The 27,800-nt window shown below is 44.4% G+C and overlaps 1 protein-coding gene across 2 annotated transcripts; it reads left to right on the top strand.

The window, feature by feature from the left end:
* Positions 1 to 13,328: 13,328 nt before the first annotated feature.
* On the top strand, positions 13,329 to 26,593 carry LOC101764255 (polycomb group protein EMBRYONIC FLOWER 2). Of its 2 annotated transcripts, none has more exons than XM_012844106.2 (21): positions 13,329 to 13,665; positions 14,082 to 14,250; positions 14,375 to 14,430; positions 17,021 to 17,135; positions 17,233 to 17,389; positions 17,464 to 17,532; positions 17,804 to 17,940; positions 18,455 to 18,514; positions 19,061 to 19,185; positions 20,391 to 20,455; positions 21,029 to 21,081; positions 21,350 to 21,403; positions 21,491 to 21,550; positions 21,906 to 21,952; positions 22,032 to 22,162; positions 22,237 to 22,360; positions 22,472 to 22,520; positions 24,079 to 24,162; positions 24,263 to 24,342; positions 26,085 to 26,174; positions 26,271 to 26,593. In XM_012844106.2, exons 1-21 carry the CDS (start codon positions 13,631 to 13,633, stop codon positions 26,374 to 26,376), a joined length of 1,866 nt encoding a protein of 621 aa, XP_012699560.1. In that variant the 5' UTR covers positions 13,329 to 13,630; the 3' UTR covers positions 26,377 to 26,593. The 2 variants fall into 2 exon arrangements, with proteins under 2 accessions (XP_012699560.1, XP_012699559.1); XM_012844105.2 differs by having other exon boundaries at positions 13,330 to 13,665; positions 22,026 to 22,162.
* The last annotated feature ends 1,207 nt before the right edge of the window (positions 26,594 to 27,800 follow it).

Here is a 27,800-nt window from a genome sequence, read left to right as displayed (position 1 = left end):
AGTTACTCCACGCTTCGTGGGCTGACCTCCACCTTATCCTTCTATCCCTTTCCAAGCCCATACAGGCCCAATTAATCCACCCTCCTAATCGGCCGATTTCTCATCGGCAAAAGATTACCGATTGAGACTCTGGTGCATTCGTCCTAAAGCGAGACAAAAGTCGCCAGCCGATTCCGCACTGTAGCACCATTTGGCCGATTCCCAACTGTGCTTCTCCAATTTCCTTTCTTCTTGGCACCGATTCTACTGGTGACGAAATCTGGCGTCAACACATGCCCCCCAGTTTCGGAGTAAAACACAGTCTTTTACTTTGAAATTCTTTATAACCTCCCCTCCGAAACGGCCGCAGTGAAAATCTCCTTCCGTTTCGCGGTCTCCCAGCTGATCATTGCAATTTTTGAAACGGGCGCCCACGATAGCCACTACCCCCGAAAAACTCGAAACGCCCGCGCGGTGAAAATTCCATTTTTACCCCCTCTTCAGGCATCCTTTAAATAGCGCTTCACCGCACCTCATCTTCAAGCTCACGTCTCTTTTCCCAACGCGCGCGCATCCTTCTTCTTTCGACACTTTCCCTTGCTGCCGAAGCTTTCTAGCTCCACCTCCTGTTACTTCTTCCCTCTTTCCTTCAATGGCGGCTCCTTCCGGCAGCTCCCCGGCACGCGATGCCCCAGAGACAGCGCCTCCGGTGGTGGTGGCGACAACCGTCACTCCATCCACAGATGAGGGAGCTTCATCAGAAATCCCAATGGCGATCCCCATTGCGGCCCCGTCATCCACATCCGCATCGGCGACCACACCGATTACTCAGAACTTCATCCCGGAGGTAAATACCGAATCCTTCCCCTATCGGCAACGTATTTTTCTTAGATCTGTTTCTTACATTTCCATACTCTTTTTCCTTTTTTAGGCGGTTAGGCATAGAATTACTATTCACCTCACGGGAAGTCCTGGCCTTGTTTGCCTCGGTCCTATGGGAGACCCAGATCCGATAGATCTTATAAATTTGGAAACTGATCGGATACCCTTCAAACGATCCGATATGAACTTAGATCAATGGGTGGGTACTTTCAGATCCTGGCCGAATGAAACCCCAGGTTGGAGGGAATGGTACCAACGGGTGGCCACGTCAAAGAGCGTCTTGTGGGAAGAGCTCAAAATCGGCCAGTGCATCAACCTCTCCCTGTCTCAAATGGAGAAAAATGAGCCGTTAGTGATGGCGGCTTCTTATTTTTGGTCTGACGCACTTAATGCGTTCTTATTTGGACACGGTCCTATGACCCCCACACTGGCCGATGTGATCCTCTTGACCGGCCTGGACATATCTTCTTCTGACACACCCTTCCGCCTTCTGACTACAACGTCACATCGGCTGGACACAAGGGGAATCGACGGCTGGAAAGGCTTCATCAAAAGTAACAAGAAGACCGGTACCGTTGAGAACAGGGAGCACACAGCTTTCCTGATGATGTGGCTAGAAAAACACTTCTTTTGTGGAAGAGCGGCCGGCCCAACAACCAACACCCAACCCTTAGCTGAAGCACTGTCCAGAGGGGACCATATTCCTCTCGGGAAACATCTACTGGGTGCTGTGTACCACATGCTTCATCAAATCGGCACAAGACTTTCCAAGGGAGAACCGATCGGCAATCCAGGCGGGCCTTGGTGGTTTGTCAATCTATGGTTGAACCTTTACATGAGCAGAATCACCCGGCAGCCGGTGGACCATATGACGTTTCCCAATATCGAATCGGCGGAGGACCCCACCGAGCGTCGCCGATGCATGTCCTTTGGTGAAGCGGCGTCAGCTTTTCCAGGTTGTGCGTATTCTGCTACAAAGGTAGCCGAGTACTTTCGGTGCTTTTATAATGGATTTAATGAAGACGCATCCATTTGGTTCCCGTACCAGCGAGATAACCCAGTCTTTGAGCTCCCCACCTGCTTCGATTCGACTTCTGGTCGGTTTGATGAGGATCTTTATGAAGGATTGATCAAACCAGGACTCCTACCAGCCAACTTCTTTTCAGGGAAGGATGCCCCTACATACGAATTCTACAACCCGTCTACTGCAGCCCGACAATTCGGCATGGGTCAACTGCCGATACAAGTGTATTTTGCTGGCCGAATCAAGTTCAGAGATGTGCTCACATCTGGCCTGGATTACTGTCGGTTGCGAGACTGAATTCCGGACTCCAGTACGATTAACTTGAATGACTGGCTATTATTTCCATTTGCCGTCCAGCCGTTCAAACTTTGGTGGGCCGAATGGAAGCAATTTCTATTCTGCAACTCAGCATCGGCATACTGCAACCTTCTAGACCCGGCCAACATTGATCCAAACGCCGAGGTATTTCTCATCGCCGATTTTTATTCTTCCCAACATGATTGAGCACTAATGATTTCATTGTTTCTTTAGGCCGGGAATCGGACCCCTCCAACGCACAGCCGCAGCGGACGGTTGATAGAGAGCAATCCATATACCACCTACCCTCTTATCGGCTATAACGCCCCGTCTGTTGACGTGATTGCCGGCCGATCAAAGCAAGTTCATAAGAGGACCACTAAAAAGACCAGTCGTCGAGTCCGGGCTCGCACGGAATCGGCGGATCCTCCTGTGCTTGTATCGGTAGAAACTTTGACCGCACCGCCTTCCCAGGTCACTCAAAGTGCCGATACTCAAGCCATCACACAAGCTGGGGTGGCTGCCGCATCATTATTGTTGGAAGCTATACAGGTAAGCCCGAGTTTTACTATCTCCGATTGCCATCTTGATATTAACTCTCCTGGTACTTCTCAGAGCACCCCTATGGAAATACCACAATCGGCGACAACTCAGCCGGACACCAACGCGCCCCCGCCCTCATCCATTGAGGTATAGTACTTATCTCACGGATTTCCTTCGGGTATTTGCGTAATGTACTTGATCGATCCTCTAACACAGGCTATCGGCATCCCGAGCGCTCCTCGACCACCGATCTCTTCTCAGGGAGCTGGTCCAAGCACTGCGCCGATTATCGTGGAATCTTCCTCATCTGATGAACCCACGGCGCAGGCTCCTGAGCAAGGCACGACGGCTTTACAAGCGCAACATGAGGAAATTCGCTTCAAAATGGTAAGTTTCTAATTCGGCTTTCAACTAGCCGATTTGTTCTCATTCTCCGCCGACTCACCCTTTTTCTTCATTTTCTTCAGGAACAAGATTCTCCCGATAACAGCCTCTTTTCCTTCGCGGTTGCACTTTCTGATGACGAAGAAGTCGCTTCCCGCCAAGTCGCCCTGAGCTCCGTTCCTGATGACGTTCGAGCTAAACTTTTCACCATCCGATCCCTCCTCCAAGGGGACATCGGCCGATTAGTAGAAGATGCTTCACCGATTCGGCAACTCTTCGGTGACGTCAGCGGGCGAGTACCAGAGGAGGCGGAGGAGGCCTTGGCGCCGGCGGCCTTCATCGAATCCATGAGGATCCCAGTCTTCAGGGCCCTTCGTCATATGGCCGATCGCGCAAAACTGGCCAAAACTCGTGAAGATGAAAACGCTTTCAAGCGTCAGGCCCAAGAAGCGCATCGGCGTATCCATGTTCTAGAAGACTCCCGCCCGGCGATCATCGGTGAGATAGACCGCCTCAAACGTCGAAGGGCGGAGCTCGCCAAAGAGATGGAGCAAGTGACTAAAGCAATCAGTGCCGAAGAGAACAAACTCCAAGAGCTGCCCTCTGCTATTGCCGATTTGACACGGGAGAGGCAGCGTTTTGCTCATGAGGCCCTGAGACTCCACCGCATCGCATCGGAGGTCCCTGGATCGGCAGAAGAAGACCAACGGGTTCTTGACTCTGCCGATCAGATCCGGCGCCGGGCCATCACGGCTATCGATACCCTATTGGGTAATCTGTAACACACTGACCGTTTTGTACGAACATTTACTATCTTCTTTGACCGTCCCTCGCGACGCCTTCTCTATTTACTGCCTTCCTTATTACCGATGGGACGTGGCCTCACCAGATTTCCACGCATTTTTCTCCATAAATATCGACCTCGGCGCCTACTCCCGATAGTATCAACTCGGCTCTCATTTTACTTTTCTTCTTCTTCTCATCGGCGCGACTGTTTCATCATGGCTTCATCGTCCTCTTCTTCTGTTAATCAGGTGAAGCCCTGACTTTTCCCTCTTAGATCTTAGGAAACGAATGTTTTGCCTTATTCCTTCTTTGTTTCAGCCCCAACGCCTCAGTCCGGAGCTCGTGCGCGCCATCGAGTGCATCCACTCTGAAGATCCATTGACCCCGGAGGACAAGGCTCTGATTCTGGCTCACCGAGAGGAGCTTCAAGACCACATTACTGCAGAGGCCCGTGCGGTCTTGGATTCCGTGGTAAGTGAAGGCCATCGCCGATCTCCAACCATGAGGGGTCGTCGTCGTGACGCACCTGGAGATCACGTCACTTCGGCAGCCCGCACGATCCTGGACTTCATGGAGAGGAACGGCGGCCAGCGGCCTTCCACTGATAGGGCCCGTCTGCTTCCTCGGCCAGTCATCCTTGCGGCGGCAGAGGCCTCGCGCCTCCGTGCTGTGAACGAGTTGGAGCGGAATGGGAAGGCATCCCAGAAGAAGAACAATTAGTTTGTTTTTTGTATTTTTTGTTCTAAGGGCGACTAATGTTTTGTCGGCCATGTAATCCGTCGCCCGTACCGAATGAATGTAATCGGCCGATCCGATCGACTTATGTATTTTGAACCGATTTGTATCGGCTACGTGTGATTGTGTTACGGTCGATTTCTTACGCTCCGACCCATATACTAGGGTAATATCTTTTTAAGTACCTTCCATTTAGAGCTCTAGTAAACTCTTCTCCTTCTATTGTTTCTAAAATGTAAGCATTTCCTGGAGCGCATCTGCCGATTTTATACGGCCCTTCCCAGGTAGGGGACCATTTTCCGAATTTAGGATCTTTCGACCCGATCGGCAGTACTAACTTCCATACCAAGTCTCCGGGGGAAAACTGTTTGACTTTGACCTTCTTATCGTACCACCTGGCTACTCTCTTCTTATTTTCTTCAATGCTTATCAGGGCCCTCAATCGTTGGCTAGCCAAATCGTCAAGTTCCCTTTTCATAAGTGATGAGTAATCATCGGCCGATAACTGGTCTTGGAGCGAAATACGCCTCGATCCTACCCTCGACTCCCATGGTAGTACTGCATCGTGACCGTACACCAACTGATAGGGAGACAACTTAGTAGCCCCATGACAAGCCATCCTGTATGCCCACAGGGCCTCAGTCAAACATAGGTGCCACTTCTTCGGATTTTCTTCAATTTTCCTTTTGATCAACTTGATTATTCCTTTGTTGGAGGATTCTACTTGACCATTGGCCTGGGCGTAATACGGAGAAGAATTTAACAATTTGATGCCCATATCGGTTGTAAATTCCTCAAATTCCCCCGATGTGAACATTGTTCCTTGATCGGTTGTTATAGTCTGAGGAATGCCGAATCGGTAGATGATGTGGTCTCTTACGAAGTCGGCCATGATAGCCGATGTCACGGCTCTCAACGGGATTGCCTCCACCCATTTGGTGAAGTAATCTGTAGCCACCAGAATAAATTTGTGCCCCTTGCTTGACGGTGGGTAAATTTGGCCGATAAGGTCTATTCCCCATCCCCTGAACAGCCATGGTTTGATGATGGGATTCATGGCCGATGCGGGTGCACGTTGGACGTTTCCAAACTTTTGACACTCCTGACAACCTTTATAATATTTGAAACAATCTTCAAGGATTGTAGGCCAATAGTACCCGTTGTTCCTGATCATCCACTTCATCTTATGTGCCGACTGGTGTGCTCCACATACCCCTTCATGGATTTCTCCCATTAGAGTCTTGGCTTCTTCTGTCCCAAGGCATTTAAGAAGGACTCCGTCGATCGTTCGGTAGAACAGATCATCTTCGAGCAGTACGTATTTGGTGGCATGAAAGCGTACTCGTCGCTCCACCTTTTTAGACGGATCCTTCAGGTAATCGGCAATTTCTTTACGCCAGTCGTCGGCTGCAAGTTCTAAGGCCATAGCGCCCAGAATCAGCCGATACCCAGATGCGTGCTGGGCGAGTTTGTTTGCTTCTTCGTTGCGGTCTCTTGGAACATGCTCGATTACTGCCGATCTGAATCCTTTTAAAAGCTGTAAGCAATCTTCGTGATAAATTCTTAATACGTCATCTTTGCACTCAGCCCTTCCGGTTAGTTGATCCACAATCAGCATAGAATCTCCGAAGATCTCAACAGAATCGGCCTTGGCTTCTCTCAATAATTGTAAGCCTTTTCATACCGCTCTGTACTCCGCTTGATTGTTAGTGGCGGCGGTTTCTATCGGCAGAGAAAAATCATAGCTTGCCCCCCGAGGCGATATGAGAACGATGCTGATTCCTGATCCGACCCCGCATGATGACCCGTCAAAAAATAATTGCCAAGGCGCCAGTTCCACGAGGGCGATCTCCGGTCCACAGTGCTGGGCGACGAAATCGGCCATGACTTGACCCTTGACGGCTTTTGCCGATTCATACCGCAGGTCAAATTCTGATAAAGCTAAGATCCATTTACCGATTCGTCCTTTCAATATCGGCAGTGACAACATGTATTTTACTACGTCATCTTTGCATACGACTACACATTCTGCCGACAGTAGATAGTGCCTGAGTTTGGTGCACGAGAAGTAAAGACACAAGCACAAACGCTCCACCGGAGGATATCTTGTTTCGGCATCCAGGAGTCTTCTACTGACGTAATAAATTACCCGCTCTTTGCCTTCAAACTCTTGGACTAGAGCCGACCCAATAGCTTTTTCATCGGCTGACAAATACAGTTTAAACGGCTTACCAGTTTGAGGGGGAACCAAGACTGGCGGTGAGACCAAGTATCGCTTGATATCTTTTAACACTTTGCGCTGTTCTTCTCCCCATATAAATTCCTGGTCTGGCTTCAACTTCAGAAGTGGCGTGAACGCTTGAATCCGTCCAGATAGATTAGATATAAATCTTCTGATGAAGTTTACCTTGCCGATTAGAGACTGTAGCTCAGTTTTGTTCTGTGGGGCCACGACTTTGTTGATGGCCGCTATGGTCTTCTGATTGACTTCTATTCCTCGTTCGTGAACCATGAATCCTAAGAACTGTCCGGCGGATACGCCGAAAGCGCATTTGTTGGGATTCATCTTAAGACCGTGCTTTTTGGTACACTCTAGTACCTTTCGCAAATCAGCCAGATGTTCCTCATGGCTTTTGGACTTGACCACAACATCGTCGATGTAGATTTCCACCAAGAGGCCAATGAGTTTGTGAAAAATGTAATTCATAGCTCTCTGATATGTAGCGCCAGCATTCTTCAAGCCGAAAGTCATCACTACCCACTCGAATAAACCAAGATGGCCTGGACATCTGAAGGCCGTTTTGGGTATGTCCTCTTCGGCCATAAGTATTTGATTGTATCCGGCGTTTCCGTCCATGAAGCTAATAATTTTATGTCCCGCGGCGGCGTCGATCAGTACATCGGCCGTAGGCATGGGGTAGCCATCCATCGGTGTGGCCTGATTAAGATTCCTGAAATCAACGCAAACGCGTAACTTCCCATTTTTCTTGTATACTGGCACGATGTTGGAAATCCACTCGGCATACCGACATTGCCGAATAAATTTCGCTTCGATTAGCCGAGTTATTTCAGCTTTTATGTCTGGTAAAATTTTAGGATTGCAACGCCGTGCGGGTTGTTGGTACGGCCGATACCCTGGTTTTATGGGTAGCCGATGTTCAACAATAGATCGGTCTAAACCAGGCATTTCGTGATACTCCCAAGCAAAACAATCCTTGAATTCCCTTAACAAATTTGTCAATTTACACTTGTATTCCTTATCTAAATTTGCACTAATGAAAGTCGGCCTTGGTTTGGTTCCATCACCTAAGTCTATCATCTCTAATGAATCGGCCGACGTGAATCCGTGCCCCAGCTTCCCATCTTCTCGGGCGAACTGATCCATCTATTCTGTGTCTTCGGAGCCGACTGCTCGGATCGGCTGTAGGCCAAAATCGGTGACCTTCAGGAAATCGGTCTCCCACACCCTACCTGATATGCACCTGACGGTTTCGCAGCTCCACTGCTGTGTGTCGGCTGCTGCAATGCTGTACGCGGAGTCGGCTTTGACCACTTCGATGTTATCGCCGACCCATTGTACGAGGCACTGATGCATAGTTGACGGGATGCAGCAGTTTGCGTGTATCCAGTCTCGGCCAAGAAGCATATTGTAGGATCCCTTGCCATTAATAACGAAAAACGTGGTAGGAAGGGTCTTACTGCCGATGGTGAGGTCAACGCAGAGAGCACCGCGAGCGTTTGACACCTTGCCTTCGAAGTCCTTGAGCATCATGTCTGTCCTAGTCAGGTCGTCCTCGCTTTTCCCTAGCTTCCGAAGTACGGCGTACGGCATAATGTTGACAGCAGCTCCACCGTCGACCATCAATCTAGTAAGGGGGCGACCGTCAACATGCCCTTTAAGGAACAATGCCTTCATATGTTGTCGTTCTTCATCTTCGGGCTTTTCGAACGTGGCCATCATTGGCTCCAAAGCCAACTGCGTTGTCTGTCCTTCTATCGCCGATACGTCCTGTTGATCGGCGGGGGTCATGAACTCCATCGGCAGTATGAAAACCATACCGATCTCGGCTGCCGATTCGTCACCCGCCGATTCATCGTCTCTTTTACCGTTCCTTTTGGGGCGCCACACCTGAGGCCTTCCTTCCTTCTTGTCTGCCGTGCTCTGTTGCTCTTCCTCTTGTTGTTCCCATTGGCGGAGACGCTGGATTCTCCGTTTTTGTGACTTGGTCAATCCGTCGGGGCACCACCTGGGGTTTATTGGCCTCCCCTCTGTCCTGGCACGTTCCCATTCTGGTTCGCGTCCTAATGGGTTCTCGTCCGTTACCCGAGCGTCGGCTATGTCTTCGAGCCGGCTGTGAACGCTGGCTTTGTTGTTTGACTGATCAGCCCTGCCCCCCTACCTATCATGGCGTCTATCTTCCGACCGATCATATCGGTCACTTCTGCCCCCCAGCCGATCACGCACGGGAGGGCGCTGGTCATCTTGGCTGCGCCGATTCCTGCTGATCGGTTCTGGCCTTCCGTCTTTGGAGCGAGATCTGGTGAACGGCCGATTGCCTCGATAGGGACCGTTGCACTCTGGGCAAGTATCGGCCGATGGTAGCCTGAGGTTATTTTCCCAACAATGAATGAAGAACGGGCATCTCCAGTGCTCCTCGTGCCGACGCATCGCTTCCTCTCGGGACCTTGAGCGTTCATGTTGGCGTTGGTACTTTTGGAGCAGGAACTGGGAAGTAATACATGGTCCATCTGACTCACCATCATCGTCCTCCATCCGCCGTTTCCCTTTGACATCTTCAGGCGTAGCTTGATTTCTGGGATCGACAGAGCCACTCTTTTTGGCCGATTCGGACGTCAGCACTTTTGTTTGGAGAGAATTCTTCCCCGTATCGACCATGTTGGTAGGAAAGGGGTGTTGGTCGATCTTCATTGGTTTGGCCGATTTTGCCGGCACTTCAAACTTGAGTCTGCCTTGCTCAATGGCCGACTGTATCTGTTGCCTGAAGATCTTGCACTCGTTGGTATCATGTGATGTGGTATTGTGCCACTTGCAATACTTCATCTTTTTTAATTGTTCGGCAGAGGGTATTGTATGGTAAGGCGAGAGTTTAATCTGCCCTTCTTGGAGGAGAAGATCGAAGATTTTATCGGCCTTAGTTGTATCAAAACCGAATGCTTCCGGCTCCTTTTTGCCGAATGGGCATGATATCGGCTTCTTTCCCTTGATCCATTCCGCAAGTCCGATTTCGACATCTTCCTCATCCTCTAACTCTTCCAGGAATGCCACCTTCTTCTGGAAATTCCTCCGCGGATCGAACGGACGCACCTCCTGTCCGGACAATCGGTGAACAATCTGGCTCAGGCTCTCGAACTCTTGTGAAGTATATTTTTCTTTAATGTGTGGCAGAAGGCCTTGGAAAGCTATATCGGCCAACTGCGCATCGGTTAGAGCCAGGGAGTAGCATTTGTTTCTGATTTCCCGAAACCTCTGTATATACGAGGGTATCGGCTCATCACTTCTTTGCCGGAGGCTAGTCAAATCGGACAGCTTCATCTCATGGACCCCAGCATAGAAGTACTTGTGGAATTGTCTTTCTAAATCGGCCCATGTGATAATCGAGTTTGGTGGCAAAGTCGTGAACCATTGGAAGGCCGATCCGGACAGAGATGACGAGAACAACCGTACCCGTAGGGCATCTTGCGTGGCTGCTTCTCCGCATTGGATGATGAATCTATTCACGTGCTCCACGGTCGAAGTATCGTCTATCCCCGAAAATTTGGTAAAATCAGGAACTTTGTACCGATGGGGGAACGGCAACGAGTCATATGTAGATGGGTATGGTGTTCTATAGGTATAAGTTTGCATTTTCGGCCTCAAGCCGAATTGTTCTTGCATCACCTCCGCAATTTGCGCCGACCAATCTGGTTGTTGCTTGGGAATAGTTGGCTGCGGTATCGGCACGTGCTGATAAATCGGAGGCTGAATAAAAGGAGACTGATGAAAAGATGGTATCTGAGAATAAGCCGGCGGTGTAGTAAAGGTTGGCTGTTTAAATGAACCACTCGTTTCATCGTATAGCATGAGCTCTGCTGTCTTGTTGACCTCCGGAGCGACAGGCTGGTATGGTGGTATGGTTGGCCGGATGGCCGCTTGGGAGGGTGCCTGGAACGGAGGGTTTCCTTGACTAGCCGATTGATTCAGACCGGCCGTGTTTAAAGGTGCCCCCCAGGGTGAAGGGCTGACTGGAGGGAACGGTGCAGAGGACATCTGGATGGAGCCATATCCCAGCGGAGTTGATGATGAAGATGCGCCTGAACTCCCAACAGAAAATTGAATCGGCTGTGAAGCCGAATATGGGTAAGTTTGATTTGGTGGGATCGGCTGAAAATATGTAGGTACTCTGTACCCTTGAGGTATGCCCCCGGCGAAGGAGTTAACGACGGCGTTGTGCACCATGTTTGAGATTACCGGGGACTGATCGATGAAGGCGTGATGAATAGATTGTTGAATCATATCGGACATTTTATCCGAATCCTCAGAAATTGTGATCTGACGGGGAGTAGGGAAAGGAGTTTTCTTAACAGTCTCCCCGCTCCTGGAACGGCTGAAAGATTTCAAGCAAGTCTTCCGGACTTGTTCCATATATTTGTTCAGATCTTCCTTTTGGTCGTCCTTTAGATCTGCTTCCGTCACCTCGATGACGTTATCTTCAGAGACTTCAGCAGCTTTCGACATGACGGCGGTTGTATTGGTCCCACTGGGCGTGCCAAAAGTGTGTTGGCGCTAGAAATCGGTCGACCGAATCCCAGCGACCGACACACGACCCGGGAGAATCTGCTTAGCTCCTGTTCGGGTGAATGCCCTGGTGCGGTTCGCGCGGCGTGCCAGCCAATCTGACCTGTTGATTGGCAAGGAAGAACACGTGTCAGGTTCAGAAACTACGATCGGCTAAGTTTCCGATCGAGAGAGTTTATCGGCGAATCGGCCGATTTACTGTGATAATGAAATCGGCTATAAGACAGCCTGATCCCTATAGCCTTGTAGACAGGAAATTGCTAAAGTGATCGGTACAAAGCTTGTGATAACAACACTAGGAACAGATCTAATCGGCAACGGATGAATCTAACGATAGAGAATAAAGAAAGCCGATACTACCGATTCCTAGCTGGGTAACTGGTGATAAGAAACTAGAAAAACAGGTAAAAACCTATGAATCTAGCAAATATCGATAACTAGTGAATAAATCTAAACGAAACAACAGCGATACGCCCGGAGTTAAAGCTTAGATATTACTCGATAAACGGAACTTACAGAATTGGCCGGAGATCAGGATGATGCAGCCCTGCCAATCCGCACGAACTCGTGAGAAGAGAAAAGTAATGGCGAAGTCGCCTGCTCGAAAGTAAGTACGAAGAAAAAGTAGCTTGTTGTATTGATTGGTTGATGATTACAGATTTACAAAGGTAGCTATTTATAGCCCCGTACAGATAACTTCTTAACCGACTAGAATCCTATCTCTAATTCAAACAGAAAACGAATATCTACAAGCACAATTTGTGCTAGGTTAGTTACTCCACGCTTCGTGGGCTGACCTCCACCTTATCCTTCTATCCCTTTCCAAGCCCATACAGGCCCAATTAATCCACCCTCCTAATCGGCCGATTTCTCATCGGCAAAAGATTACCGATTGAGACTCTGGTGCATTCGTCCTAAAGCGAGACAAAAGTCGCCAGCCGATTCCGCACTGTAGCACCATTTGGCCGATTCCCAACTGTGCTTCTCCAATTTCCTTTCTTCTTGGCGCCGATTCTACTGGTGACGAAATCTGGCATCAACAACTACCAACCCAGCCAAGTTTCGTGCTCTTTAAGACGTGTTCAAACATTGAGCCATATGACTTCCACACACACGAAAGCATTATTGGATAAGCATGGCTTCCTAAATACACCTTCTTTGGACATTGCACAAATTTGCATGAAGCAAATAAAGAGATTGGTCATGTTACCCATTTTTGGAGGCTTTTGCACCATATGACACATCAAGGACTATGCAGTAAACCTCGCACGTGGCAGCAACAGCTTGTTGGAGGCTCGGATGATGCATCAATAGACAGTTGCCGAAGTATCAATCGCAGCAGTCACGTACTGGTGAAAGGGGCGTGCATTAGAGACAAGTAGTCATTTGTGTTTACTTTGTAAACATTATTATTCTCCTAGCCTTAAACATCTCACGTTATTAAAATATGATGTAATAACTCCTAACATCTCAATTAGGAATCTAATGTTGACTTAGTTTCCTCAATTATATCTTGATCCTTACGTATCAACTTTAGTGTAGCCTTCATGTCACACGGTAGGGATTTAGCATATTCAATCGTAGCAAACCTCAAAAGTGGATGGTAATGACCCACGATGTCCCCACCTCGATCAGTGGGTGCAACCATCCAGACACGGATGAAATTGCTCCTCTCAGCCAACAAACAGCCCACACATACATTCAAACAACACCCAAACGACCAAGCCCCAACAAAAAACACGGCATTAAAGTACTCTCACAACTCCTCTACCTGATACGTGGCGTGGCCTGCATTCACCTAAGCCACGTCAACCAACTCAACAAAAACACGACGTACCTCTACGTGAGACGGGGCGGAGTGGACGGTCTCCTCTATTTGCATCGCGCACCTTACCAATCACGCGGTACGAGAAGGAAAAAAAAAAAACTTCCTTCACTGCAACGGGAAAACCGCAGTGCAGCAGTCCTCCTTTCCCCTCTGCGATTTTGCCTAATTCCTCTCCGCCCCTCCAGTCCTGTGGCCACCGCTCTAGGCCGCCGTCGCCGATCCCGCCCACACTCCCGCGCCTCGCCGCCCGCTCCTGCCCCCGCCCCTGCTCGCGCTGCTGATGACGTGATCCGTCCGTAGGGTGGGTTCCTGCGTGCGGACAGAGTTCGTCGGGGGTCCCGGTCCGCAAGACCCTAGGGGTTCGTCGGCGGCGAGGATGCCCGGCCTGCCTCTACCTCAACCTCCAGCACAGTAAGTGGATGATGCCTCGGGGAGAGATTATGCGTGCATCGCCGGAAGTAGTAGTGCACTGGGTGCGTCTTTGGTTCGGGAAAAAATTAGTTAATGTCCGTCCGTTGGAAATATTTGTAGTACCTAGATTTGTTTGGTTCAGGAATCCTTCGAAGTTTGTTTTGCATACTACTGGAATCAGTCCCTGCAATTTTCTTTTGTTAAAAATACTATCTTATCCTGGTAGACATTGAGCAATTGTCGCTAAGCTTGGATTTGCAATTTCAAAGGAGAAATAGATAGTCAAGCTGCGTTGTTGATGCGAAATAGATAGTCGAGCTGCATTGTTGATGTGAACTTACGGTTATGTTGTGGTTCTTGTTCTTCAAGTGAGATGGAATGTGTTCTGTCTTCTAGCAAGTTGTGCTTGTTTGCAGGACTACTGAATGCGAATATGCTCATCCTGGGCCTGCGGGCCACATCTTCCGTCAGAGGTCAAGAGCTGGATTGTCTCCAGATGAGAAACTTGCTGCTGAAAAAGATCTGGCGCTGTACTGCAAACCAGTTGAGCTCTACAATATTATTCAGCGGCGAGCCATTAAAAATGTAAAGTCCATGCTGCAATTGCGATCCCTTCTTTTAACATTGTTGACATGTCCGTGCTTATTCTCCAGTAACCATTATGTGTAATTAATTTGAGATACCAATAATGGTTCTCTGAATTTTGCAGCCCCCTTTTATGCAAAGATGCCTTCTTTACAATATACTAGCGAAGAGGAAAAAGAGGTTTGATCCTTGAACAAACATATTTAAATATTTTCACCTAGGCATATACTGTTCATTTTCAGCTGAGCACCTTCACAAATAATCTGGTATATCCTCTCTATTTAGATCCTGTTTGTTTCAGATTATAATCCATATAGATTATATATCTAGATTATGGGTCATGAGTACTATGGTAAAAGAACACTTGAGGACCACCATAGGACCACAAATAATCTCAAATAAGCTGCCCTAACCTAAAATAAGCTGCCCAAGAGTAGCTTATTTGAGATTATTTGTGGTCCCCAAGTTGTCCCAAGATAGTTATTTACCCTATTACCCTTGGAGTATAATCCAGCTTATATAATCTAGGGGGCAAACAAACAGGGCCTTAGTGTGATGGTGCGGCTGGTCAGCCCAGCCATGCATGCACAACAGACAAATTTAAGGATTAGGGTGATTAATTTCTTTTGCTATTTCTTTCTTGCTATGACTAAAATCTCCCTTGTCTGTTTCTTTCTAAGTGTCGTATCACCACATTTTTATGCATTGGTGGTTGCTCTGTTCTATAGTCTCTCTTGTAGCTAGGGGTGGCTGACGAGCCAGCTCGGCTCGTTATGGCTCGTTTGATAACAAGTTAGCTCGGCTCATTAAGGTTAACGAGCTAAAAATTGAGTTTGGCTCGGTTTGTTAGCAAAGCTCGAGTCAGCTCGTTTGGCTCACAAGCTGAGTATTGTTTAACATTAATGTTAAGATCAAATGATATGTTAACTAATATATAATAATTTAATCATGTTTATAATATAGAAAAGTGTTGATCACAAAAATAAGCAACACAAGTCAACAAATTAGAATGATATAGACGTTTAGAGACTAAAAATAGACTTAATTACCACTGTATTTGACTTAAAAGTTGAATAACAAGTTTACTTTAGCCAAATAATAATAATAATAATACCATTGTATTAATAAATAAAATTTTGGTATTATAATAATTATCGAGCCTAATGAGTCAATCGAACACCTCACGAGTGGCTTATTAAGAAAACGAGCTAAAATCAAGGTTTGGCTCAGTTCGTTTAGGAGGTTGAGCTGAGCCGAGCCGAGCCGAGCTAAACCTATCAACGAGCTGAATCGGCTCACGAGCCTCGAGCTTTTCTGCCAGCCTTACTTGTAGCCCCTTGAGCCATTCTGCTTAATGCCATGCAATTCACTTTCTTTGTTCCGCATTCAATTTATCCCCAATGAATTAGTTCATGACATTCAATGTATTGTTTCTATCCAAACAATACATTTGGAACAGTATCCCTATATCCCCACTCCCCAGGTGGGGAGCGGTGTCCCTATCCAAACGTGCTCCCTCTTTATCTTCTACTCCAGTGACTTACCTAAACAGGCCCTCCAATATTTCAATCACCAAAATTTTACAATATCATGTAACTAACAAATGTTTTCTATCCGTCATGAGAACGACTAATAGGCATTTGGAACACAGGAATTTTAAGAGTAAATCACATGGTTTATTGATAAATATATTCAATGTATAATAAAAATTAATTTTAGAGTCCATGACTATATTGGCCCACATAACAAATTACCCCACCATTCAGTGGATGCAATGGTATTACTTGGTCTCATCCACATCCTTTTTCCTATCCTATCCTCACCTATCTCATCTTCTTTGGACTCCACTTTTTTTTTTCCTTTTTTTTGTTCTCAAATGTGCTGGGGAGCTGTGTATCAATGCATAAGAAGAGATAAATGAGTGCCTTTGCACACCAAGAACAGTGATAGTAGCTGCTGTGCTCCCACTTGAGCATAGATCGAGAAAGAAGAGGCGATGAGCAGTACTCTTGCTCCCCCGCACACAGTGGTAGGAAGGAAATGTTCCCTCACTCTCCCCGCCCTGCTGGTCACCTCCAGAGCCGTGCATCTGCTAGCATCGCTTGTGCGCTCCCCTTCCTGTCACCTCTCTCCTTCCCTTCCCTTCTTACCCTCCCAAAAACGGCGAAGATGGGGTGGCAGATGTGGCAGGAAGGAGACGTCCATGGGTACAGGTTCATGCCTTGATGGATGGCGAGGTAGGGAGCTTGCTTGATGTGGCAAGCAAGGGGGAGGGGATGGTGAATGGGACGAGGTAGCGAGCAGGATAGGGAAGTCACTGGCGAGATGTTTTTGAGAATTTGCTACAATTGGACTGTAGGAAGGAGGATAAGGAAGACAATGGAAATGCTCTAAGGCAGGCAAATTGCCCTAAGTTATGCAGTTTTTTCTATTCAAGAATAAAGCTGGTAACAACTGTCAATCAGGTTTTGGGCAGTAATCCAAACACAGACATGCTTTCTTCTTATGTTGCTGACCAATTTTCAACTTTAGGTTTTCTTTTACAGAATACTTTCAAGTTTTAGTTAGGGTCTAGCAGTATATGCCTGCTGCTTTTCTTTGTGTAAAGTATTATACAGACCAGAATAGCAGGTTGGCCAAACAAGACACAAAATACTACATATGTCAGGTGGAACTTTTGTGATAAATCATCTGCACTGCACAGTTGAATCTAGAAACTTTTTGTTGCAAATACTTTTTTTTGTTTGACTGTATGTTTGGATTGATGCAGGATTCAGATAACCATATCACTTTCTGGAAGTGCAAATACCGAATTGCAAGCACAGAATATCTTTCCTCTTTATGTTCTGTTAGCTAGACCTACTAGTAATGTTTTGCTTGAAGGGGTAAGTCATTGCCTTTTCAGTTTGTGAAAATGAGTGATGAGCTTTTATGTTTGTCTACCATATGATTTCAATTCTTATTTATGATCCAATTTTGCAGCATTCTCCAATTTATCGGTTCAGCCGAGTTTGTTTGCTTACTTCTTTTAGTGAATTTGGAAATAAAGACAACACTGAAGCCACATTCATCATTCCTGATGTGAAGAATCTGTCAACCTCCCGTTCTTGCAACCTTGACATTATCCTTATTAGCTGTGGTACAGTGCACATCCTAAATGATTATTTGTCCTTTACATCTCTGTGCTATCATTAAATTATTTTATTCCAAAAGGGCAAGTTGGACAAAGTACTGGTGAAGATTACTGCTCTGGGAACCATGTGGAGAGCTCATCTCTCCAAAGTAAGTTTATACCGACATTTTGGGCAGATATTATGTGATTACTTTTCCAACAGGATTAGCATGTTAATAAGCGCATTTGTTTTGAGTAGTTCAATTTATCTTTATTCATGGCAAAAGGATCCCTGATGGCATAGACTACTTTAGGAACATAGTTTAAACATTTACATCTAGTCAATTTATTAGGCATATGCTGATACTTAAACTGAAAAACCAAACTGATATTTGTCTTCCTATTGGACTAATGACCATCCATGTCGTGCATTTTTAACAGAGCTTGAAGGGAAATGTTCCTGGGGTAAAATACCAACTAATTTACTTGCTTCATCTTTGGAGAGTTGTGTGACTTTAAGCTTGGGAACAATTGTGGAGTTGGCTTCTAAAGTTACAATGAGACCAAGCTTCCTAGAGGTATGCCAAATTGATTTTCCCCCAGGTTACTTAATATTTAAGACTCGGCATTCATAAAGTATGTTCTATAATGTCACATTGCATTTCAATTTCCTGGTTAGGTTGTAGTTACTAATTATAATCTTTACTGTTACGTTCCATGTAAAGCTGTTTGTGCTTTTGTGTTTGATGTAAACTTTGGTTGTAGTTTATATACAGCACAGATTAACACTGTAATTTCTCTTTGCTTAGAAAAGTGTAGAGATAGTTTTATATAGACATACTGTTCCAAGCATATTGGTGGTAAATTGCCAGAACTGAGAGTATGCATGAGAAATTGCTGCTTCGTAGTAACTTAGAACTACATTGATAGGCTATCGAAATCAACAGCCAATCTTCAACACAGGAAAAGTTACAGTGATTGTGCTGTAATTTCTCCTTTGTTGCCATATTTCTCAGATTCTGCTGTCCCCTTTGTAGTGTAGACATTTATCACCTGTATATTTACCTACTTGTCTTTTTTTTTTGCATGCAGGCAAAATTTCTGGAGCAAGACAGTTGCTTGACATTTTGCTCCCATAAGGTTGATGCTACGGTAAGGTCTTCTATGTTTGTTCCTTTCATGTTTAATCTAATTATTTTGTCCAGGGGTCTCTGTGTTGCCCATATTACTAATGTTAGACATTGAAGTCCAAGATTAGTGTGGCCAACAGGCAAATGCCTTTCTTGTAACTGCCAGTCCATTGGATGAAATATTTACACTCAAAACATGTTTTACTTCTGCCAGCCACTTTGATACAATCACATCTTCACCTTCAGACATACACTACCACTGAAAGTGTACTGGAAAAAAGACCTTAACTTTATACTCAAATTACCCAAACTTTTTATCAAAATAATTGGTTCAACTGTTAAAGAGGGGTAATAAACTTGAAGGGGGAGGGGGGGGGGGGGCATTAACCTTTTAATGGTTGCAATAAAAGGGGATCGGATCGGATCTATTGCATCCAATTTCAGGGACCTGTGGGGAGCTACAGTCGTTTTTTGGGGGGGGGGGGGGGAGGGTGGGATGAATTTCGGTAGATAGGGGTAGGATAGCAATGACTTTAATTGCTGAAACTGTTAAAGCCTTATTTTGGAGGGTTCATATCAGTTACAACTATGCATGTCTGCACAAAAGGCTGGTGCAAAAAACATGTCTTTGTCTCCCTATAAAAGTTACTCATATAATGATCCTCCACCCGCGTCATTTTCAGATATCATAAGGGAACCAATATCCCATTTTCTAAAATTTAACTACTTTTTTCCTATCTTGGTCTTTTTTTCATCATTGTAAAAATTGCCAACCAGGCTGGGTTGAACCCCTAATCACTTGCGATTTTTGAGCCAATTGGTTTGATTGTATAGTAACATGAAGGGCAATTCCTTGCATAGGATATATTAAACTTTAGAACTCTAGCATTCTTTATTTGTTTAACGTTTACCCATCTTTATATGATTTTATGACTTAGCTTAGTAATACCTTTGCTTCATTGCTCAATCAAGGCATTTGCTATCCAATGATCCCACTAGTGAACTAAATAGTAGGCAAGCTTCCTTTCTAGTATGTTTTGAGTTGAAAGTTGCAAATTTCGAGTTGTGAGTTATAAATTTGAGCAAAATTCAATATTTTGAGTTGAAAGCTTTAGTGTTTCACTAGTTAAGAAGTGTTTTGAGTTGAAACTTTCTCCAGTAAGTGGCCACCATTGTTAACTAGTGAATATTTGATTTAGTGATTTGATCCGACATTCTCAACGTTTCAACTTACCCACTTGGACAATGACTAGAGCGTTCTTCTTAGCAAACACCCATGTGTCCAGTGCCGGCACAAACGCCATGCTGTGTGACTACACTGCCCACACACGCCACACCATATGTCCGCCCTCCTAACCTGTGTAATCGCAAGGGTCAGCTAACGGCTCAGACCCACTTACACATTGGGTGGACCACACAATCCCACCAACCCACTATGCTCTAGTCTGCCCATGCTTTGCATGATAGGATTAACCTGGGGCTGATGGTATGGAATCTAGTGGCCTTAAGTTGGGTCCAACCTTCCTCAACTAGCAAGGTGGTACTAAACTTTTGCGCCTTTGCACTCATGGGCTCTATCCGAATTGGGCCGGGTGTTACAACATTAGCAGCCATGTTCCCGTTCCCATTCCTGGAATGTTCCCGTCCCGGAACGACGTTCCCGGAACGAGGAACGTGGCCACGTTCCACGTTCCCGGCTGCTAAGGTTACAACCTTCATAATAGCTGTCCTGCATTTGGTATCCATGTCTAGGTCGGTTTGTTAGTATATTGCAATGGTTTTGCAACCCCACCTAGTGAAGTTACCTTAGAATTTGTTCCTCCTTTAACCTTTTGCCTTATATCCATTGCTATTTTTATGTAACCAAAGTTAACATCAATTAAGTTTGTTTTCCACAGGTTAAGAGCTGGCAATGTAATTTTTAATTACAAGTACTACTATGATACGATGCATGAGACTGAAGGTTCTCCCTCCCTCCCTCCCCTGACACTGCCAATGTATAATTGTCGCCTAGTTGCCTCAATTGGTGGCTTTTGTTTCTAGGTTCTGCACACTTTTTAATAACTTTTTTGCGGAACCACTTTTTATTAACTTGATAATGTTACGATTTATATCTTTTTTTGAAACCGAAGCAGTAAAGATCAATAAGGTATTTTTCTGTGTTATCATTTACTCGCTAGAACAAAAGATATCAACTTTTGGTTGATGGTGGTTGTTTTATTGTTTCGTCAAATCGTCAAATCGCTTATATTGTGGCTACGTGCTAAAACCTACAGAGAGCGCTAGCTTATTTTAGCATTGGCATGTATTAATGCAGAAGATTAAAATTTTGGGGAGTACAACGCAGAGCATTTTCAACTTTCTGTCGAATGTTGGTCATGGCCAAGATTCCGAAGTAGATACCTACAGTCACCTATTGTTTTTCAGTTAGGATGCCTAATGATATTTGTTGGTTGAGATAATTTCCTATTGCTTGTCGCTTATTACTCTTATTTTTAACCACTCCTTATATGATTCATTGATCTCTTCTTGCCAGTCACTGAAGATTTTTCTTGTCCATTTTGTTACGTACGATGTGGAAGTTTCAAGGTAAAATTGAAAGCTGAGTTCTTTTTTCCTTTTTTCTATGTTTGTGCATACATCATTGCTTGCTGCAATGTGCTCTCCATTGGGATTATGCACATTCTTGGCCTGCTATGTTTATGATAAAAGGACATATTCTTTTTTTATTTCACACTCCACAACTGATTTATCCTATTTTCATGGTGAGCCCATTGTATTTTGATTTTTTTTCCCCATACATTAACTTAATCTTTTTCTCAAGTCATAATTAATATAATTACTTTGGTGGTACTAGGGTCTGGGATGTCATTTAAACTCGTCGCATGACCAATTCTGCTATGAATTTTGGGTTGGTAAACCTCTGGAATCTCTATTGCAGAATCTTCTTCGATCCTCATACTTTGATAAGTATTAATATTTTTTACGTTACACACAGATATCTGAAGAGTATCAGGTTGTTAATGTTCGTCTGAAAGCCGATGCCTCAAGAACTGAGGTAAGTTGACGACAGAGATTAATTTTAACTTTCGGGGGGGGGGGGGGGGGGTTACTGTATGTGTGTTTCTTCTTTTTAATGCCGTGATGCGCAGCTCTTCTGCGTATTCGGGGAAAACCATGGGGGTTCCTAACTTAATTGGGCACCTGAATTCTTGAGTGCAGGAGCCAAGGATGAAATAGCATTTGCCACACTGAAAATCAAACATCTCCCATGAATTTTTTTTAAAGCATGTAGTATACCACGATAACTTTTCTGTGTATAAGGCTTACATGCTTAGCAATGCACGGTGAATTTTGCTTTAAATTGAACCGCCCTTTCTCAACTATGTTAACATATTGATCCCAACTTGCAGTTTTTGGCCGAGGGAGTTGATCCAAGGCATCAAACATTTTCTTACCGGTATGCTCATTCTCCATTGTTTTCCTAACAGCACCACTTTATTTGTTTGGCTTGCCTAATTATGTTCCATCAGCTCAAGATTTAAGAAGCGTAGACGATTGAAGACCACAACTGAGAAAATCAGGCATGTACATTCACATATCATGGAATCAGGGTCACCTGAAGATGCACAGGCAGGATCTGAAGAAGAATATGTGCAAGGGAAAAATGGTATGTTGGCACCATCTGCCCATCTATTCCCTTTATTGCCTACTTTTCCTTGACCCAGATGGTAAATTTTCCAGGGACTTCTGTAGCAAATGCTTCAATTGATCCTGCTCAATCATTACATGGTAGCAATCTTTCGCCGCCAACAGTACTGCAGTTCGGGAAGACAAGGAAGCTATCTGAGCGAGCTGACCCTAGAAAGTAGTATTTCCTGTTTACATTCTTGATACTCATCATAATATTTTTTCTTAAGATACTACTATTGGAATGTGTTTAATTTATTATTTATTATCTGTTTGTATTTTCTGGCAGTCGGCAACTCCTGCAAAAACGCCAGTTCTTCCATTCACACAGGGCACAGGTTAATCCATCTTTTATGCATGTTTGCGCACATATGTAGCAGAACCAGGACTTTTTGCGTGTTCAGTTCGGTTGATTGAATTACACTATTTTTACCTACTTAACTAACTTCATTTAGCTAAGAAAATTGATAATACATCTTTATGTATGTGGTAGTTACATTATTCCTTAAACATACAATTCCTGTGCATACATAGGATTATGAAAAGCCTTATATACTAATTTTCTGGTTCCTGTACTGCATCAGTGCATCTGTTGATTTTTTTTTTTGAGCGAAATCTGTTGATAATTTTTGTACAGAGAACAAATAATAGCTGAATCATTTTTTTATAAAAGAAATGATTTTGAGCTGGTTTATGAAGGACTCCCTTCACTGCTAAATCCTCTTGAGTTCAAATCAATGGTCTGGAATGATGTTTGCAGACCAAAATGAGGAGTCTTTTCCTTACACGCCACTAGAAAAGTTTGCAATACCACATCCACCATTAGAAATGTTGTGGAGCCTTCCTTGCCTCTGGCTAACTTTTTTCGTGCCCTCAGTGCCACTGTGGTCTAATTTGTCCGTAACGGCAGGTAACTGTTGGAGCAAATGTCCACATTGCCCTTGTCCAGGTCACATAGGAAATTTTCGCCATTGCCATGGTTGCCACCGCATGTGTGCATCAAACATACACACATATATGAGTGTACAGATCACAATATAGCTAGAATACTCTACGATATATATCACAAGCTGATTCCATACACACCCAAGTATCAAGTACCATACTCACAGTCTTAGTAAGTAGCAAGTTATCGCAGGTTTAAGCCATACATAACCAGTTCTAAATGGCTCAATATAAGTTCATTATCAACCTTAGTTCATTATGGAATAACAGCTTTGAAAAGAAAATGAGACTGACAACTTGAGGGTGAACAGCTCTAACCACTGTCCAACATTTCCACCACCGATTATTGGAATCGTATTATCTATGCAGCATGATTTTTGGCGTGACAGCTTGAAGGTGGGAACCAGTCTGGTACCACAATTATATTAACTAAAAGACTAAAAATATGGATTTTTTGTCTTCCACAACTTCAAATTGCATGGAAATATAGTGACAGTGATGTAGCTAGGAGGCATGTGGTAGTGGGCAGTGGGCAGTGGGGTTGCCCTCCATTTCTGCCAACACTACCTACTTTGCACAATGTCATATCATTGGCATGTTAGAATTTTTCCATTTTCCAAAAATGCAATGCTAGTCAAATCATACAAATATCATAGTAATACATAGTTCAAATGAGTGATCTTTTTGGTCATGTGATATCCATTTTGATCTCTGTGCTATTATATTATGATGGTTAACAAAAGGGGGAACATATTACAAAAACCCAGTAGTAGATTTTTCCAAAAAAGAGGTTACCCAACATTTCTTTACTTAGATTATTTGCACCGTTCCTACTAAAATTTTATTTTGTATTAGATTTTTAGCACTAGCTGTTTCTATAATAACTTGGACTCTACACATATGTTATGCCTTCCTTTGAAGCCTTGCCTGATTGTATTATATTTATTGTAGCCAATGGCATTGGAACAAGTGTTCTCAGATCGTGATAGTGAAGACGAAGTTGATGATGATATTGCCGACTTTGAGGATAGAAGAGTAAGCTATGACAATCCTGTTGCTGAAACATAGAATATATGCTTACATCCACTTGAGATGTCTAATTATTGCTAATTTGAACTTTGCTGACTACGTGCAGATGCTTGATGATTTTGTTGATGTTACAAAAGATGAGAAGCTTATTATGCATATGTGGAATTCATTTGTTCGAAAACAAAGGTCAGGCCTATCCATAATATTTCCATAATTCTGACTATCCTGGTAGGCAGGAGTGATATGATTCTTCTGTTACTATTTATTGTTCATCATTGTGATAAGCAGCTCGGTGAACAGACAGACTATAATTTTTTTCTCCTATGTTGAAGTTTAGCCAATATACGTATGGAGCAGCAGTTACCTTGTTTAACTGAAATGTTTTTTTTAAAAAAAACGTTCTTTTCTTTTTGTGTAGGGCCTTCCGACTGTTAAGTGTTAAGTACAGTGTGCTCCCCTTTGATTTTGTTAAATGAGAAAACTTTGAAAAGCACTGGTCAACATTTTGTAGTTAGAAATTGAAATACTACAAAAAGTCCCCAAAGTTGTCCTTTGTTCCTCTCATGTCAATCCAAGCCTTAGCTGAGTAGTGTTTAGGGTGTGTTTGGGCGGAGTTGGTGTGGGGGTGTGTTCAGTACTTTGATTAGGGGCTTTCCCTTTCTTTTGTACTTTCAATTCTCTTCTTAATGAAATGACACGCAGCTCTCCTGCATAGTTCAAGAAAAAAAAATCCAAGCCAAAAAGCATAGCCACCATTTCCATCCCCCCACCACCCCACATTTATACCTCTGCTGGTCATTTATGCATGGTCTTGGGATATCCTTATGCAAGTTGCTGGTCTCATTCTGCCACTGATATAGAGCAAACAATCTTGTGGGGGATGATGAAAATCTGCTTCATGAAAAGGACAGAGTGTGTAACTTGTTATTCTTACCCTAAATCCTATTCATATCCTGTGAAACCCAATTGACCTGTTAGTGGTGTTCCCACCTAAGATTGCACACAGACTGCCACAGCTTGCAGATTGAATGACATCTGTAGCAGTAGACATTTTATTGGTGTGCTGCTAATATATTTCAAGGCAGAAGTCGCTATTTGTGTGGTAACTAGGATTTGGAGCATATCTCAAGATTTTACTGAAGAAAAATGCAAAGAGATGCTCAAATTTTTAATCCCTCAAATTCGTAAGTGTTTGTTATTTCCGTATTCCAATTTTTCTGTGATTTTAGTTTGGTATCAAATCTTGAGCGCCAAAAAATCAAGGATTTGTATCTTTAGTTCATAGTTTCATAGGAATATTTGTAAACATACTCCCTCCATCCCAAAAAGAATGACTTTGTGGGATTTTTCAGACAGATTAGGGGTGAATTAAAAAGATGCATGCACCCTTAGTTCAGTTTGCTTATAGAAAATGGAGAAAATATGTTTCCATTCAATCATGCATGCACGAGATCAACCTGCCAAATTATGCATGCATAAGATTTAAATCTTAGAACGTTATTCTTTTTGGGACAAATTTTGAATCCCAAAACATCATTCTTTTTGGGACGGAGGGAGTATGTTTTAGCTTGAGACGTTTTAGAGGTAGGCTTTACTTGCATCATCCTTAAGGGGTTTCTCTAGGTCATGTCCTTAGTGCTGTTTCCGTTGGAAGAGTCTGGTTTTGAAACCCAACATCCCCTGCTCTGGCCCAAGGTGGGGTGATGTTGCTTTGTAATTTGGGCCATTTTTCCTCTCTTAATGCAAAGATACGCAGCTCTCCTGCGTGTTTGATAAAAAAAAAAAAGAGTTTAGTTCCGCATTGAGCATTCTTTTTGTCATCTGCTTTGTTGTTTCCATTCCTGACTGGACAAAACTGAAGATCCGGTGACCCATCTAACAAAAGTGATTGCATTTAAGCTAATTCTTTCCGAAAATTGAAATTGCAGGGTGCTAGCTGATGGCCATATACCTTGGGCCTGCGAGGCATTCTCCCAGTCCCATGGACAGCAACTTGTACAGAACCCTGCTCTTCTATGGTAAGTGGCTTGTTTTGGAGTATATTACTCAATATCATCTGTACCGTTCAAGGTTGGTTATGTATCTGATTTAAAATTTTCTCGGTTCACCAACAGGGGCTGGCGTTTCTTCATGATTAAACTCTGGAACCACAGCCTTCTAGACGCTCGCACCATGGACACGTGCAACACAATCCTCCAAGGTTTCCAAGACAAGAAGTAATTTCAATGCTTCGGGGGGAACAACTGTTCGTAAAGCTGTTCCTGGGGGAAGAGAGGAGGGTCATTGTTTCATTCATGATTGATGTCGATTGTATTAATTGTTGCTGAAAAGAGATGACGTAACAGGGGCACCTCCCAAACTGTAACAATATACTGTATCCTGGGTGATACTTGGATTTGATGAATATTAGTGATGTTTCCTTACTTAAGAGTTGTGACATCGGTAGGCCTCTCGTGACAAGTTTTTCAATCTTGACTAGATATAGAAAAATCCTCAAATTCACAAATTTTTATAACCACGGTTCTGATACCAGTGCGTAAATAAAAGGTTCGAGGGACAGAATTCAAGCGACTTCAAAAAAAACGGATTTCAAATTTTGAGTTACTATTCACCGTACTATCAACGGACACTATTCAAATTCGATACCAGTGCGTAGAACGAAGGAACGAAACGAGGGAAAATCAGGCGCCTTCGAAAAAAAATTTGGATTTCAAATTTAATTTAACGAACACTATTCAAATTCGCGGCACTATTGAAAATCAGCTCACTATTCGAAATGGGAATATGAATAGTACCCGAGCACTCACCAGGAAGTGGGTGGAGCACCTCAGGGTGGATGGAAATGTGGCGGAACTATTTGCTTCCTATTGAGCACTATTGAGCTACTATTCGGGGTCGCTTTCAGCAACTATTCAGCAAATATGGTACGCGCGGGTGCGTGAATAGGTATATTCTCTGATTATATCAATTCTCAGGATCTTTGCGGGTTGGCGAGACCGAAAAATTCAGCCGGACGTGCTGCTATGCTTGTGTCAATCCTACTCGGTACTCACCGCGTGCCTCGCTGGCTCGCTTCAGAACCAGGCCAGCCCGGTCTTCACCCTCATCGTCCCCAGCCACGCTCACACAGGACTCAGGCTCTACCGTCTCCCCAGGCAGTTCCACCCGAAGGGAACACTTCTCTGCGCACACAGGGTTCTCCTCAAACGCTACCAGGACTAACACGAGAACGACACACGCAGAGGTTTCTCCTCTAGGGTCCCTAGCGTAGAAACATCGCCCCATACGAACGAGCTTAAAGGATGGCAGGGATGCTACCAGGACAGCTTAATCCATTTCCACGGGACAAGCTTACACGTGACTTTCCCTTTCGGGAAACCCCAAGCACTTAGCACAAACCTTGATTACCTTACAAACCGAGGGACGAGCTCCGACGGCCTCCCTTTATTCTAGTAGTAGTACAGAGGTGGTGGAGTAATACAACAGTAATGGGGTGATTCTAAATATGGTGACTAATTTTTCCTCAGAGCACTTCCGAGGTGGTGGATGTCTTCATGGAGTATGAGTGGAGTGTGGGTGGAGGTCTTCGGTGATCTTTCTTCTTTGGTGATCGCTTCCATGATTTGGTGCTTCGGTGCTCGATG

This window comes from Setaria italica, chromosome II (assembly GCF_000263155.2).
Source record: "Setaria italica strain Yugu1 chromosome II, Setaria_italica_v2.0, whole genome shotgun sequence".
NCBI classification, from domain to species: Eukaryota; Viridiplantae; Streptophyta; class Magnoliopsida; order Poales; family Poaceae; genus Setaria; species Setaria italica.
This window is presented reverse-complemented; position numbering and strand designations above follow the sequence as displayed.